Source organism: Chlorocebus sabaeus, chromosome 6 (genome assembly GCF_047675955.1).
Source record: "Chlorocebus sabaeus isolate Y175 chromosome 6, mChlSab1.0.hap1, whole genome shotgun sequence".
Lineage (NCBI taxonomy): Eukaryota > Metazoa > Chordata > Mammalia > Primates > Cercopithecidae > Chlorocebus > Chlorocebus sabaeus.
The window spans coordinates 59,466,446-59,481,771 of record NC_132909.1 but is presented as its reverse complement, the minus strand read 5'-3'; the positions used below and the strand labels follow the sequence as shown (position 1 = coordinate 59,481,771).

General features: G+C 62.0%; 1 protein-coding gene across 1 annotated transcript in view; it reads left to right on the top strand.

Moving 5' to 3' along the window:
• The window catches only part of GNA11 (G protein subunit alpha 11), a 29,128-nt gene extending 17,008 nt beyond the window's left edge, over positions 1 to 12,120 (top strand). The window contains exons 3-7 of the mRNA XM_007994753.3: positions 2,071 to 2,225; positions 3,688 to 3,816; positions 7,233 to 7,362; positions 7,515 to 7,668; positions 9,193 to 12,120. Coding sequence (XP_007992944.2) covers positions 2,071 to 2,225; positions 3,688 to 3,816; positions 7,233 to 7,362; positions 7,515 to 7,668; positions 9,193 to 9,383 — 759 coding nt within the window. The 3' untranslated portion in view covers positions 9,384 to 12,120. The remainder of the gene's footprint in view (positions 1 to 2,070; positions 2,226 to 3,687; positions 3,817 to 7,232; positions 7,363 to 7,514; positions 7,669 to 9,192) is intronic.
• The last annotated feature ends 3,206 nt before the right edge of the window (positions 12,121 to 15,326 follow it).

Below are 15,326 nucleotides of genomic sequence, written 5' to 3'. Positions count from 1 at the left end.
GTTTCATCTTCCCAAAGGAAGCCCCTTCCCCACTGGCCATCACTTCCACCCCCTCCTCCAGCCCTGGTACCCACACATCCCCTTCCTGCCTCTGTGGATCGGCCTGCCCTGAACATTTCATAGAAATAGGGTTGCACACTGTGTGGCGTTTTGTGTCCAGCGTCTGTCACTGAGCGTGACGTCCTCAAGCTGCATCCACACTGTGGCGTGTGTCAGAGCCTCGTCCCTGTTCATGGCTGAGTCATGTTCCAGTGCATGGAGGGACCGTGTCTGTGCCCATTTATCCCCTGGCGGATGTTTGAGCGCCTTCATGTGTGTGCTGTTGGGAATGGAGCTGCAGTGACCGTCTGTGGACATGTGTTTATGTGGACCACGTGTTCCCTTCCCTCAGTTGCATGCTATGCCCGGGAGCAGAATCGCTGGGTCCCAGGGTTACCCTGAATTTGCCCTCGGAGAAGCCTCCAGACAGTTTCCCCCAGTGGCCGCCCTATGGGGCAGGCCCAGCAGCCGTGCAGCCGTGGCTCCTGCTAGTGGCCTCCCTGGGGCCTTCTAGCCGAGGGGCCGTTGATCCCACTTTTGTAACCCTGTTTTTAGGGGTGGGGCTCTTGTGCTTAGATCTTGGTTTGCCACTTGCCCTGTCTCCCACTGTGATCTCTTCCAGCTGTGGCCCCCTCTGAGCGTCCACATTCATGTTTGGGCTTAGATCTCCATCAATATCTGAAACAGGTGTCTGCAAACTACAGACTGATTTTGTCGATAAAGTTTTATTGGTACTTACTCATTTGTGCCATGTTGCCCATGGTGCTTTGGCGGCAGCAGCTGAGTGCTGGAGACGGTCTGTGTGGTCGGGACAGCTGGGCGTGCTCTCTGCTTCTTTGCAGAAGCAGATTGCTGATCCCTAATCTGGAAGTTTCCAGGGAGTGGAATTTTTGGGGTTTGTGTCTCTTTTTCCAAGTCCCCCTAGGTGTGCTTATCCCAGGCCAGATTGAGAGGCTGGGGGCAGGGCAAGGGGAGGGCTGAAGCTGGAGTCGGGGCCAGGGAGCTTTGCCCAGAGGGGACAAGCAAGGGTTGAGTCTCTACTCTGGGGGGGCCTGGGAGGGCCCCGTGGCTCCCAGAGCCCAGGGCAAGACTCCCTTCTTCCCCATCTGGGTCCCGCCCAGTATGTCCCGTCCCCAGTCCCTCAGCCAAACTGTGGCTGGTCATGTTGGCTTGTGCCCCTGGGGGACGGGGATATGGAGCATCAGGAGGGGAATGGACGGTCCCCCCCAGTGTCTGCCCCGAAGGGTGTGCGTGTGTGTGTGCAAGCACGTGTCTGTGCGGTCAGCCTGCCTTTGTGACAGGGCAGCAAGCTGGGGCCTGACGCCGCCCACTGCCCAGGGTTGGTGAGGGGGAGGCGGCTTGTGTTGGGGCACCGGGTGAACTGTTGGTAAACTGTTGAGTGCGGCGGCTCGGGGGCCGCACGCCGTCCTTAGCACCGGGTGTGGTGCCTGCCCTTGATGGTGTTTGATAAGCATTTTTTGGACGAAAGAGAGAAGCCAGGCAGGGCAGAAACTGAGTCTGGAGCTGCGCACTGCGGGCGGTGCCGCTGGTTGCAACGCCCTGTGTCTGGGCTTCCTGCCTCCCGGTGTCTCTGGAGGCAGTGAGTGCTGGGGCTGTTCGCCCGCTCCGGGCGCCGCGGCCGTCTGTTCTGCTGTCGTGCGCCATCGTGCTCGGTGCTGCACTGCCCTCCTGCAGGTCCCGGGTTTGAAGCGTGTGTGTCCCGCGCGTGCTTGTTCCCCACGCCATCCCCTCCCCACCTCTGAGAAGTGAATCGAAGCCCGGCCTCCCGGCACCCTGCAGACAGCGCCACTGGGAGACTTTGGTTTTGGGGCCTTGTTCGGAGGAACCGCACTGCAAGGCAGCCTCGTGGTTTTCTGACACGTGGTTACACGAAACTGTCAGTGGTCCTGACTGCGTAGCCTGCAGAATGCTGCCTAGGCCAGCCAGGCTTAGAGAGGGGCCGTCTCGAGCTTTCTGGTGGCTCCGTGGCCCCTGGCGAGCTCTTGGCCTCTCCCCTGCCCGCCCTCGCAGGCCAATGCGCTCCTGATCCGGGAGGTGGACGTGGAGAAGGTGACCACCTTCGAGCATCAGTATGTCAGCGCCATCAAGACCCTGTGGGACGACCCCGGCATCCAGGAGTGCTACGACCGCAGGCGCGAGTACCAGCTCTCCGACTCTGCCAAGTAGTAAGTGCGGCCGCACCAGAGGCGGCATGGGAACGGCGGCTGCGGGCCGGCGCCCGGGACCCTTCGGGAAGCACTCCGTAGCGCCTGTGGTGCCCCCTGCCCGCTCGCCTGGGGCAGGGACATGGTGGGCCCCGGCCACCTGGCTGGACTGAGGGACCAGAGCAGACCCTGGACGGGCCATGCTTTGGCAGGAGCCCGTGGACTCTGGTGTGACATTGGCCTCCTTGTACGCCTGGCCCTGCCACTGCCCTCCCTGGGTCAGGACTGAGCTCCTGGCCACCCTCGGTGCTGGAGCCTGGCCTGTGGCCTGTGGGGGCAAACCCACAGTCTCCTAGAAGGGCCGTGGGATGGGAGGTGGATACACCCTGGGCTGTCTCACTCCTGCCTGTGGCATCGTCCCCAGAGCCACGTCTCCCACTAGTGACTGGCTGTGACCCTGACTGATGTCGGGGTTCTCCCAGTCTCTGGGCCTGGGATAGGGGATGACTTGTGTGCTGACAGGTGGCTAGGCCGTGGCTGCAGGAGGCCCCCGCGCGGCAGGCTGTGCACTGCTGCCCTCCATGCTCGGCAGGCAGAGGCCCTAAGGGGACAAAGACAGGCCCGTCCCCCGCCCCTCCTGCTCGTCTTCCGTGTGTTCCCTGCCTCTGGGAGGCTGTGGGAGGGCCCAGATAACCAAGCACTTGCAGCCAAATGCCAGGGCCTGTGGGTGGTGCCGGAAAGGTCTGCGCAGACACCCGGCCTCCCCAGGCAGACCACTCGAGAGTCGCCCCACTCAGGACTGCCCAGGGCGTCAGAAATGGGAAACTGTCACAGCCCAGAGGGCCTCAGGAGACCCTCTGATGCCAGATGGGGTCCCAGAGAGGGGTCGCGGGCTGGGCAGGAAAAGGCATGAGGGGAACTGAGGAAGCCGGAAGCAGGCGTGGACTTCAGTAGCTGCGCTGTGTAGATGCTGGCTCGTTGCTCCGGGTGGGTGCCGCGCCCACGGACGGGGAGCAGCGGGGAGATGGGCGCGGGGTCTGCTGGGACCTCTGCAGCCTCCTCTGCAGCTGCGACTCTCCTCATGAGGTGCTTATTTGTGAAGCCTCCTTCCCGGGGCCAGCCAGGCCTCGCTTGGGAAGTCCCCTGCCCTGGGTCACCGTCTCCCTCCTTGGTGGCCGTCTCTGAGCAGCTCTACTACAAACCCCCCAAACCAGCTGGAGTCCTCCTCCTGGAGCTTTCTCTTGTGCTGGGTCCGTTCTGTCCCCTGAGACCCCAGAGAGGATAGAGGTTGGGAGGTTCGCATCCCAACCCCAGGGTCTCCCTTGGTCCGAGCCCCCCGGGCTGCTTCAGACTCCACTGTGGGTGGTGCACTGCGTGGTCCACCCCTCCCTGTGGCTTCCCGTCCGTCCTCCAGCTGGTTTGGGCGCCCTGTCCCTGTCCTGCCCCCCGGCAGCTGGCCTGAGCGACCCCCGCTGTGTTGCAGCTACCTGACCGACGTGGACCGCATCGCCACCTCGGGCTACCTGCCCACCCAGCAGGACGTGCTGCGGGTCCGCGTGCCCACCACCGGCATCATCGAGTACCCTTTCGACCTGGAGAACATCATCTTCAGGTACCGCCCGGGCCGCAGCAGGCGGGGGGCGCTGAGAGGCTCATTTGCCTGCTGTGTCAGCTCACGCCTGCGCCCCCAGCGCTCTGGGAGGCCAAGGCGGGAGGATCGCCTGAGTCCCGGAGTAGGAGACCACCCTGGGCAACATAGCAAGACCTCGTCTCTAAAAAAATCTAAAAAGTAGCCGGGTGTGGTGGTGCGCACCTGTGGTCCCAGCTACTCAGGAGGCTGAGGCAGGAGAATCGCTCAGGCCCAGGAGGTCGAGGCTGAAGTGAGCCATGATGGCGCCGCCACTGGACTCCAGCCTGGGTGACAGAGGGAGACCCTGTCTTGTCTTATTAAAGAAAAAAAAGCCCCTTGGTCTTCATCCTCAGGGTGTGTTTGACCAGGCCGGGAGATAAGATTTATCTCTATGTGTGAGCCAGGGCCGCACAGGGAAGGAGCTGTGGGGGTATGGGGGTTGTAGTCACATCCATCCAGGTTGGCAGCCAGAGAGACCTGGCGGGGAGGACATTGGACGGGGCCTCCACAACGGGCCAGGGCCGGGATGGAGAGACCATGGGGCTGGGGTCTGGAGTGTTGGCTGGAGGAGGGGGTGCCGCAGGGTGCAGGAGGGGTCCTAGGGACTGAGGCTGCTAGGGGAGAGGGGTCATGGGAATTGAGGCTGCTGGGGAGGGGGGTTCATAGGGACCAAGGCTGTGAGGGGAGGGGGGTCACAGGGACCAGGCTGCCAGGGGAGGGGGGTCATAGGGACCGAGGCCTCAAGAGGAGGGGAAGTTGTAGGGACTGAGGCTGCGAGGTGAGGGGGTTCATAGGGACTGAGGAGGGAGAGGACGAGGGGGTTCATAGGGACTGAGGAGGGAGGAGGGCTCCAGGCTGGGGTGGAGGCGCTGGGTGGTGTGGGGTGGATTCGGTTCTTCATGGGCTGCCCCTGTGGATCCCGTCGGGTCTCCGGGGCTCCAGGTCCACTGTGGCTGGGGCCGGCCAGCAGAGTAGAAATCTGCCTGGGGACTCTCCGTGGGTCATGTGCCGGGTAGGCTGCGCAGCTGGCTGGACTCTGCTGTCCCTGGGAGTGTGGACCCTGCCTGCCTGGCCCTGGCCCCGTACACCATCTCCAGTGCTAGGGCCCTGGCCGCTGTCGGGCCGCTGAGGGGCAGGGCTGGGCGTGCCTGTCCTGGGCTGCTGGGGCCAGGTGTGAGACGCCCTCCGCAGGCCTTATTCCCGTCCAGTGCTTGAGGCCAGAAGGCCGAGATGCAGGTGTGGGTGGGGCCGGGTCCTTCTGAGGCAGAGGGGATCTGCCCAGGCCTCACCCGGCTCCTAGTGGTGGCTGCATCCTTGGCTTGTGGCCATGTTGCCCCATCCCTGCCCCCTCTTCATGCGGCGTCCTCCCTGCCTGCACCTTTGCCTCTATTCTCTTATCACCTGTCCTTGGCCAGGGCCACCCTACCTCTGTGTGAGGTCATCTTAACCGGTGACATCTGCACAGACCCCGTTTCCAGATCAGAACCGTCCCTGGGTTCTGCAGGGGACGGTTCTGCAGCGCAAGCTCGCCCTGGCACTGGCCCTCATGAGGGAATGATGCCTCCCAGCCAGGGTGTCCCTACCCAGCTGGTGCACTGCCGAGGCCATTGTGAGGGTTCCAGGAAGTCTGTGGGGTTTTCCTTGAGGGCCCTGCCCTGAAACCCACCCCAGGGCTGGGGGTGCCACCCCCTGCCGTCTGTCTGTTCTCCCGGCCTGTCCTCCCAGCTCAGCCTCCCAGCGCAGGCAGGGAGGGCGTGGCATGAGGATGGAGGCAGGGACAGAGCAGCCTGGCCACAAGCCAAGGAATGCCAAGCTCTGGGTGGCTCCTGGGACCAGAGCAGGCTGGGCCACAGAAGCTGTGGTGTCCTCTCTGGACATGGGCGATGGTGTATGTTTCAGGAATGCAAATTTTTCTTGTTTTTTATTCACACGGGGCCCATGACCCCGGGATAAAGCTGAGGCTAGCTGGGCACAGGCCAGGGTGTGGCATGACCATACCCTCCCCACCTCGTGTCTCAGGGTCCCCTCGCAGCCCCACGCTGGCCTCTTCACAGCGCAGGCCTCTGTGTCCTCTGTCAGAAATGTCCTGTCCCCTCCCTGAGCTCAGGCCAGGTGTGTCACCTCCTCCCCACCACCTTCCGGGCCCTTCCCAGCTCCGGCTGTGCCCTCTGTGCTGGGTGCAGAGCCCCGTCCTGAGCCCAGTCCTCTGCCACCGTCATTTCTCTGCCAGCCGCCTCTGTCCGCCATGAGCCAGCAGAGGGCCGGCCAGGTGCTCTGGGGTGCAGCTGGAGGCCAGATCCCTGTCTGGAGGCCTTGAAGGCTGGTGGGATCGCCCCAGTGCATGAGGAGGGTCTCCTGCCCTCTCAGGTGGGGACAAGACACAGGGGGACCTGAATGCCAGCCCTGCCGGCTGCCACAGGCATGCAGGAGAGTCCTCACACTCCAGATGGGCTGTGGCCTGGTGTCGGCACACCCTTTGCCCTCCCGCCTGGCCGCAGCTGCTGGTGCAGGACCTCTTGTCCCTTAGAGTCACCTGGCACATCTGTCATCCACCTGTGCCTGCTGGACTCCTCTGCAGACCAGACCAGGTGGATTTCACGGCTCACATGCCCAAGGCAGCCCGGCTGTCCTCGGCAGAGCTGCAGGGACCCCGGCCTTCCCTGGGGCCTGGGGCCGAGGCCTGAGCGGCACTCTCCGCTTCTGCCTTTGTATTCTTTCAAGAAGACCAAAGTGCCTTTCTTCCTTACAGAAAACTTAGAAAAGTCACAAGTAGAAAGAGGTAAACCTCCTGTATGGAGCCCACGCCCACAGGTACCGTCTGAGCTGATTTTTTCTCCCACTTGTGTGTGGCCTGAGAGTGTGAGGTTGGGCTGTTCACCAGGCGGGGCTGCTCTCCTGCCCCAGGACGATACCAGCAACTCTGCCCTCTGCAGCCATCACTGGGGGTCCTGCAGGGAGCAACTGTGGCATCAGTGTTTACTCCTGTGAGCGACACTTGAACATCTGTGTCCCTGGCCCTAGCGAGGGGAAAGGCTTCTGTACTCAGGGTGACATCCAGATGCCGGACGTAGGGTCTGTGGTCACCCATCGCAGGTTCCCGCAGCAACTGGCGCCCAGAATCCTCTGGGTTCTCGTACCCCCACCCTAGCGCCCGCTCCCCTGGGCCCGGTGGTCTCGGGCCCCTTTGCCAGTGAGGGAAGGGTCTGCGGTGGTCACTTCTGGAGGCGGTGCGGCCACTCTCTGAGAGCGTCCTTGCTGGTTCTAACAGTGGGGGCTCTTCCTGCTCCAGCCGCTGTCAGTCTGGTATGGCAGGAGGGTCCTGTGTGGTGGCCGTCCTGGGATTGCACACTGGGCCTTGGGGCCCCAGGTGGCTGAGTCCTGGCGCTGTGTCCTTTCAGGATGGTGGACGTGGGCGGCCAGCGGTCGGAGCGGAGGAAGTGGATCCACTGCTTTGAGAACGTGACATCCATCATGTTTCTCGTGGCCCTCAGCGAGTACGACCAAGTCCTGGTGGAGTCGGACAATGAGGTGGGCCCTGCCCTGAGCAGGGGCAGCATGGGGGACTGGGTCTTCTCCACCTGCCGAGCCGGGGTCCCCTCACTTGGGTCCCCTCAGCTGCCCCTCGGGCTGTGTGCAGGGGGGAGGGCCCCTCTGATCCCCGGTGCCTTCGCTCCCGCCAGAACCGGATGGAGGAGAGCAAAGCCCTGTTCCGGACCATCATCACCTACCCCTGGTTCCAGAACTCCTCCGTCATCCTGTTCCTCAACAAGAAGGACCTGCTGGAGGACAAGATCCTGTACTCACACCTGGTGGACTACTTCCCCGAGTTCGACGGTGCGCTGGGCTGCGGCACGGGGGATCTCGGGTGGGAGGGGTCTCGTGGGGCGGGGAATATCGGGTGGAAGGGGTCCTGTGGGGCTGGGGATCTCAGGTGGGAGGGGTCTCCCGGGGCGGGGGATCTCGGGTGGGAGGGGTCCCGTGGGGCTGGGGATCTCGGGTGGGAGGGGTCTCGTACCAGGAGGGCACCATGGGGAGGGGGAGTCTTGTATGGGTGGCTGTCATATGGGAGGGAGTTGTCGTATGGGGGTGTCCTGTATAGGTGATCCCGTATGGGAGGGTCTCACAGGAAGGGTTCGTGCACACTGTCAGCGCAGCCCCGTGGGGACCTCGGTGGTAGCCCCGGCGTCCTCCTCTGTGCCTAAGTGCCAGCACGCTTGGGCCCCTCCCTCACTGTGTGGCCCCTGCCCCGCGGGGCGGTCAGGGCAGCTGAGCACTGAGGGTCTTCACATGCCCAGCCCTCTCTGGGCCTGTGGATGACGGCCAGGGGAGGGTGTCGTGTGCCCTTGTCTGTGTGGTCAGTGGCTGCCGTTAGCGCTATGACCACTCAGAGCTGTCCCCGCCAGGCACGGTGAGGCCCCGGACAGCTCTGGCGCCCTGGCTTCCACCTGGGATCTGTGCTCCTCCCGCGAGTCTTGGTGTCATCATCGGGAGGGCCGCTCGGGTGTCATCGTCGGGAGGGCCGCTCAGTGTCATCGTCGGGAGGGCCACTCGGGGCGCTCTGCCTCTGGAAGGGCAGCGGGAGGGAGGGGTCTGGCACGTGGTGTGACCTCGGTCGCTGGAGCAGGTGCAGGGCTCTGCTGTTCCTGGGCTGGGGAGTGGCGGGGGGTGCTGCACCTGCTCCAGCCACACGTGGCCCCTGCCTGGCAGCCTGTCCTGTGGGCTCAGGGAGCCCTGGTGGGGGGAGGCCAAGGGACTGGGCATGGAACCCTGTCCCACCAGTCCCCAGAGTGGTCCCCTGAACACCCCCAGGGGCCTTTCCATCGGGGCAGTCAGGAGTTACTGGGCGGGTGCCGAGTTGTCCAGGGTGGTGGAGGGCAGGGGTAGCGGGTGGGAAACAGCGCGCCTGCTGGAGCCCCTGGGACGTCTCCGAGGCCCTGCCTGCAGCAGGGGCACTGTGGGTGGGTGGGGGCCGCTCCTCCTGCTCTGTGGGCTGTGCCCAGCCCTGGGGGCCTCCTCTCACCCTGGGCCCTCGCAGGGCAGCCATGCCAGAGGCCTGCCCTAGAAGGCTGTGGCTGTGGAACTGAGTGGGTAGAGGCCGGCAGACGGCTGAGCAGAGGAGCAGTGGGGGTGCGGAGCCCCCGGTTGGAGGCCTGGGCCCTGACAGCAGTGCCCTGGGGCTGTGGTGGGATGGGCACCACAGCTCACCTGGGTGGGGGAGCAGCGGCCCGTCAGGCATGCAGTGGGCTCTGGGCTGTGGGCCTTGCTCACTTATCCCCTGGGAGTGACAAAGGGGCCCACGCGTCCCTTGCCCTGGGCTGGGCTGGGCCAGGCACAGCCTCACCCTCCGCCCTCCCCCAGGGCCCCAGCGGGACGCCCAGGCGGCGCGGGAGTTCATCCTGAAGATGTTCGTGGACCTGAACCCCGACAGCGACAAGATCATCTACTCACACTTCACGTGTGCTACCGACACGGAGAACATCCGCTTCGTGTTCGCGGCCGTGAAGGACACCATCCTGCAGCTCAACCTCAAGGAGTACAACCTGGTCTGAGCGCCCCGGCCCGGGGAGACGGGACGGAGACACGGGGCAGGACCTGCCTTCCACGGCGCCCGCGGCTGCCGGGCGGGTGGCGCTGCCGAGCCTGGGCCGGGGCCTCTGCCCGCGGGAGGAGTTTCTTTCTTTTTTTTTTTCATATTTTTAACAAATGGTTTTTATTTCACAGTTATCAGGGGATGTACATCTCTCCCTCCGCACACGTCGCGCACCTTCTCACCTTTTGTCAACGGCAAAGCAGCCTTTTTCTGGCCTTGACTTACGGCTCGCTTTTTTCTAAAAAAAAAAAGAAAAAAGAAAAAAAAGCAACGAAACATAGAACCCACACACGCCCCATGCCCCCAGTGACTCCGGGCCTCACAGAGCCCCTGCCAGCCAGCATGGGGGCCCCCGCCTCGCAGCCCCCCACGGCTGTCCTTCCAACCCCACGTGCTGCTTCTTTCTCCTTCCCGCTTCTTTTCTTCCTCACGAAAGGCGTGGAGACTCGGAGACTGACGTTTTCCCCCTTTTTTAAGTTATTGACGCCCAGTGCGCCTCGCCTCTTCACGAATCAATGCTGTGCTTTGCTCACTGGACTCCTGAAGAGGGGGTGGGGGGCTCCCTCAGTCGCCCACCCTGGGAAGTGCCTAACCTTTTTTTTTTTTTTTTTGAGGAAAAAGAACGCCTGACTCACAGGTTGAAGAAATGCCCTGGGCCCTGTGTCATAGCAGGGTCCCCCGTCCCTCTGCAGAGGCTGGGAAGGGTCCCCGGGCTGGAGCCACGGGGGTTCCTCTGGGCTGTGCCTCCGGGGCCAACACTGACCTCTTGGGGCTGCCCGGGGACCCTGCCCTGGCTGGAGCGCACCCCACTGGAGCCCACGTGGGCTGGGCAGCTGGAGGGATGGTTCCCCGGTGACACTGGGAGAAACGCCACTTGGATGGGGGCATTTCTTTTCGTTTTGTTCTGCTTTGTGTTGTCACCAATTTGGAAACAGTGAGGGTGGGGTGAGGACTTTTACAGAATATTCTCAGGTGTGTACCCGAGAGGCAGAGAGAGGGACGTGGCCGGCAGCTCTGTGCGTGGCCTTGTCCCGAGCACTTGTGCCCGCCCCCGAGCCCTGCCCCGGGGGAGCGGAAGCCAGCACTCGCACTTTGGCCAGGGGCGCGTGGAAGGTGGCGGCAGGCACCGGCCTGGGCGGCTTCCAGGCCTTGCTGGCCACGGCCACGGCCCATCAGGCCATGCCGCACTGAGCCACAGCCCCGGGGGCCACTCCCGGGCCCCCTTAGGCACTGAGGCACCGAGACTGGCTCTCCCCGAGAGACTCGGAAGGTGGGAACAAGGGGACTGTGTTTGGGGAGGTGGCTTTTTCGTCTGCTGTTGACTGAACACTACGGCACCCGTGGATCCGGGCTTCGCACAGCTGTCCCAGGGATGGATCGCCCGTACTGCCTTTGCCCGCCGCCACTCCGGGACCCTGCACGGCTGCTTCGACAGAGACAAGACATAGCCCCAAAATACGGCCACCCCGACCAGCAGTTCCTGCCCGCCCGCCCGCCACTGTCAGGCCTGCCTTGGCCTCCTTGTCCGCAGGGCTGTCTGCTGGCTTCCAGCGGGAGAAAAGCGGGGAGCCCCGTGGAGGGGGCAGGCGAGATGTGTGCAGGTCAGGGCAGCTACATTTCTGGTGATCAGCCCCACGGGGAGACGGGGCCGGCGGGTCCCCCCCGGCTTCCCCACGCCACTTTTCTTCCGCCTCACCCAGAAGCGTCCTTTTTTTGTGCCAGGTGTCTACCTAAGAGGGTTGGCTCCAGAAGCCCCCGTGGCGAGTGCTGGGGCCTGGCGATGCCTTGGGGGAGCAGATGGGGCCACCCCTGGTAGGGCCGCGGCAACCTTTTCCGGCAGCAGAGCCCTCTGGGGGGCCTGTGCTTGTGGCATCTCTGAGGGCCCAAATCGCACAAGGTGACCTGGCCGTGGCCTGAGGGTGGAGTCGTCCAGCACGAGGCTGGGGCGCTGCCGGGCTAAGTATTAGCCCTTCCCAGGGAGGGGGCCGTGCCAAGCATCCCAGAGCCGGGCTGGGGCCGCCAAAATGTCTTGGCCTGGGTCCTCTGGGTCTGAGTGCCTGATCCCCTGGCACCCCAAAAAAGCGGAGGTGGGTGTCGCAGGCCCGGGGCAGGGGTGCCTGCTCCAGGAGAGTCCCAGGCGGTGGTTCTCGTGCCAGTGGCACCCAGGGGCAGGGACAGCTGACCCCCACCCTTGCCACTTGTGGGGTGTGTGTTTTTACCTTGGTGAATCTCACCTGCCAACGCTTTCTCGTGAGTGCCGACCACCTTCTCCGACCATGTCACGCCTAGGCGGCAGCAGCCCCCAGCCACCACAAGACCCACACCCTGGGTCTCCCGGCTCCCACGGAGGGGCATCCCCGTGCCAATGTCCCCAGTGGTGGCAGCGGATCCTGCGGCTGGCCTGGTGGACGGGACCCGGTGATACTTGTATATTACACAGTCCTGATTTCAGACAATTTCAACCTTAATCTATTTAAAAAAAATATTCTATACAAGCTGTTTTTAAGCCTTTTACCATTTGAAATGCATGTGTTGTGCGCGTTGAGGGATGGGAGGAGGGGCTGAGAGGCGGCTCAGTGTCACCTCCCACAGCCACCGGCCCTGACCCTTAATCCAGACACCGATGGAAGTCGACTTTTCATATCTTTCTCCTGAAATGAACTCTGTTTTAAATTGGAATAAATTTTGTTCCTAAATGCTGGTGGCCCCTTCTGGTTTATTTCCTGTTACCCTTTGAAGGGGGCTGGGGGGAGTGAGCAGAGGCCTGGCCCCCAGGAGCCCTGGAGTTGCCTAGGCCATTGCCTGCCCTGAGTGGGGACACCGCCCCCGCACGGTGTCCCGGGGCCCCTCCCCATCATTGTGTTTGACCCTTGGCTTCAAGTTCATTTCACTAGCACCAGGCCAGAGCAACCCGCTTGGGAAACGCTGCCTTGTTTGGGGGCTGGGGACGCGGAAGTGAGACGGGGAGGAGCCCAGGTCCCAGGCCGGCCTGCCCCTCAACCTCCAGGGCGCCTGTGGGGAAGTCATGCCCTCTGGGCCTCCATTTCTTTAAGCTGCGAATGTGGTACTTCTGCAGCCTGCCTTCAGTTATTTTTTCCTTTTGAAAAAAAAATGGTAAAATACAGATAACAAATTTCTTTTCTTTTTTCTTTTTTTTTGAGGTGGAGTCTCCCTCTGCCACCCAGGCTGGAGTGCAGTGGCGCGATCTCAGCTCACCGCAACCTCCGCCTCCTCAGTTCGAGCAATTCTCCTGCCTCGGCCTCCTGAGTAGCTGGGTTTACAGGTGTGTGCCACCACGCCCGGCTAATCTTTTTCTGTGTTTTTTTAGTACAGACTGGGTTTCACCTTACTGGTCAGGCTGGTCTTGAGCTCCTGACCTTGTGACCCGCCCGCCTCGGCCTCCCAAAGTGCTGGGATCACAGGCGTGAGCCACTGCGCCCGGCCACAGATAACACATTTCTGAGTGCACAGCTCAGTGGCATTAAGTGTATGCACACAGTCATGCAGCCATCACCACCATCCTCCCCAGAACTTTATCTTCCCAAATTGAAACTCTGTCCCCACGAAAGACTCACTCCCCGTCCCGCTCCCCAGCTCCTGGCGCCCCCCATCCTCCTTTCCGTCTCTGTGAATCTGACGGCTTTATGGACCTCCTAGGAGTGGAACCACGCGGGATGTGTCCTGTGTCTCTGGCATCTCTCACTGAGCGTGATGTCCTCAAGGTGCATCCACACTGAAGCCTGGGTCCGGATTCCCTTGCTTTTCTTTTCTTTTCTTTCTTTTTTTTTTGAGACGAAGTCTTGCTCAATCCCCCAGGCTGGAGTGCAGTGGCGCGATCTCAGCTCACTGCAAGCTCCACCTCCCAGGTTCGTGCCATTCTCCTGCCTCAGCCTCCCGAGTAGCTGGGACTACAGGCACCCGTCACCTTGACCGGCTAATTTTTTTGTATTTTTTTAGTAGAGATGGGGTTTCACCATGTGAGCCAGGATGGTCTCGATCTCCTGACCTTATGATCTGCCCGCCTCGGCCTCCCAAAGTGCTGGGATTAGTCATGAGCCACCGCGCCCGGCCCGGATTCCCTTCCTTTTCATGACTCAGTAATATTCCACTGTGTGCCTGGGCCACGCTGTGTTGATCTGTCTGTCGCTGATGGACACCTGGGGATGCTTCCACCTTGTGGCTGTTGGCAGTTGTGCCACTGTGCACCTGCGTGTGCAAGCTTCTGTTTGAGTCCCTCCTCTCAGTCCTTGTAGGTGTGCATCCAGAGGTAGCATTGCTGGGTCCTCTGGTCCTTTTTTTTCTTTTGGATGCACCTTGAGGAGTCTTGTTCTGTCGCCATGCTGGAATGTAGTGGTGCGATCTCGGCTCACTGCAGCCTCCACCTCCCAGGTTTAAGCAATTCTCCTGCCTCAGCCTCCCGACTAGCTGGACTACAGGCGCCTGCCACCATGACCGCTAATTTTTGTATTTTTAGTAGAGATAGGGTTTCACCATGTTGGCCAGGGTGGTCTCTATCTTGATCTCGTGATCCACCCACCTCAGCCTCTCAAAGTGCTGGGATTACAGGCATTGGCCATCGGGTCCGACCTCTATTTTAATATTTTGGGGAGCCGCCCGACTGTTCCCCACAGCAGCTGTGCCATGTCACATCCTGCCAGCTGTGCACAAGGGTGCGATTTTCCCACATCCTCTTTCAGTTTCATTGAGTCCGATAGGCCTGTCCGTCAGGCCTCGAGGACCCTTGCTGTGCCCGACACTGCCCTAGACACGACAGTACAACAGAGAAAGTGGCACTTACCAGCACGACTTCATCTAGGAAGAGAAATGAAGCAGGGAAGTGGGACAGGACGGGGAGATGGTGGCTGTTTCTTTTTTTTTTTTTTTTTTGAGACGGAGTCTAGCTCTGTCACCCAGGCTGGAGTGCAGTGGTGTGATCTCAGCTCGCCTCAACCTCTGCCTCCTGGGCTCAAGCGATTCTCCTGCCTCAGCCTCCCGAGTAGCTGGGACTACAGGTGCCTGCCACCACGCCCGGCTAATTTTCGTATTTTTAGTAGAGACGGGGTTTCACCGTGTTGGCCAGGCTGGTCTCGAATTCCTGACCTCTGGTGATCCGCCGGCCTTGGCTTCCCAAAGTGTGGAATTACAGGCACGAGCCACCGCCCCCAGCCAATGGTGGCTGCTTCTGGCGGGCTGTTCCTGGTGGGCTGTACAGGAAAAGCCTGAGAAAGTGGTGCGTGAGTAGCAACTTGGGAGACAGGAAGGGAAGGAGCCATGCTGCGGCCTGAGGGTGAGCCAGGCAGAGGCACAGCTTGTGCAAAGACCCTGGGGCAGGACCACGCCTGGTGTGTTGGAGGAGCAGCGAGGAGGCCCGTGTTGTTGGAGTGGAGGGAGGGAGAGAGAGGGAGCGGGGAGGGCAGGGGGTTGGGCTTTTACCCTCAGAGGGAGGTGGGAGGCGTGGAGGGGTTCGGGCAGAGCAGGGACAGGACCTGACAGGTGCTCACAGGCGGCCTCTGGTGGCTGCTGCTGGGAGGACAGACCGGCGAGGGCGGGAGCCAGGGGACTAGGCTGGTGCAGGTGACGATGATAGGGGTGGACCAGGTGGCAGAAGCAGAGGTGGGGGTGTCAGCTAAGGGGCATTAAGTGCTGGGGGGAACTGGGCCAGGCATGGATATTGCAGGTGCATGTTGTGCCCCCAGTGGCCAGTAGGAGTCGCCCCAGACAGCTCCTTGCCTGCCCCTAGCCCCCTGTCCATCCTAAAAGGAAAACTGAGGCACAGAGGTGAGCATCTTGCCTGAGGCAGCTTGCCCTGATGGCTGGCCAGCCCTTCCTACGACTTGACAACAGCCCCAGCCTGTTTAGCCGGCAGGCAGCTCCAGCACCCCCTGCAGAATCCACAGGGCCT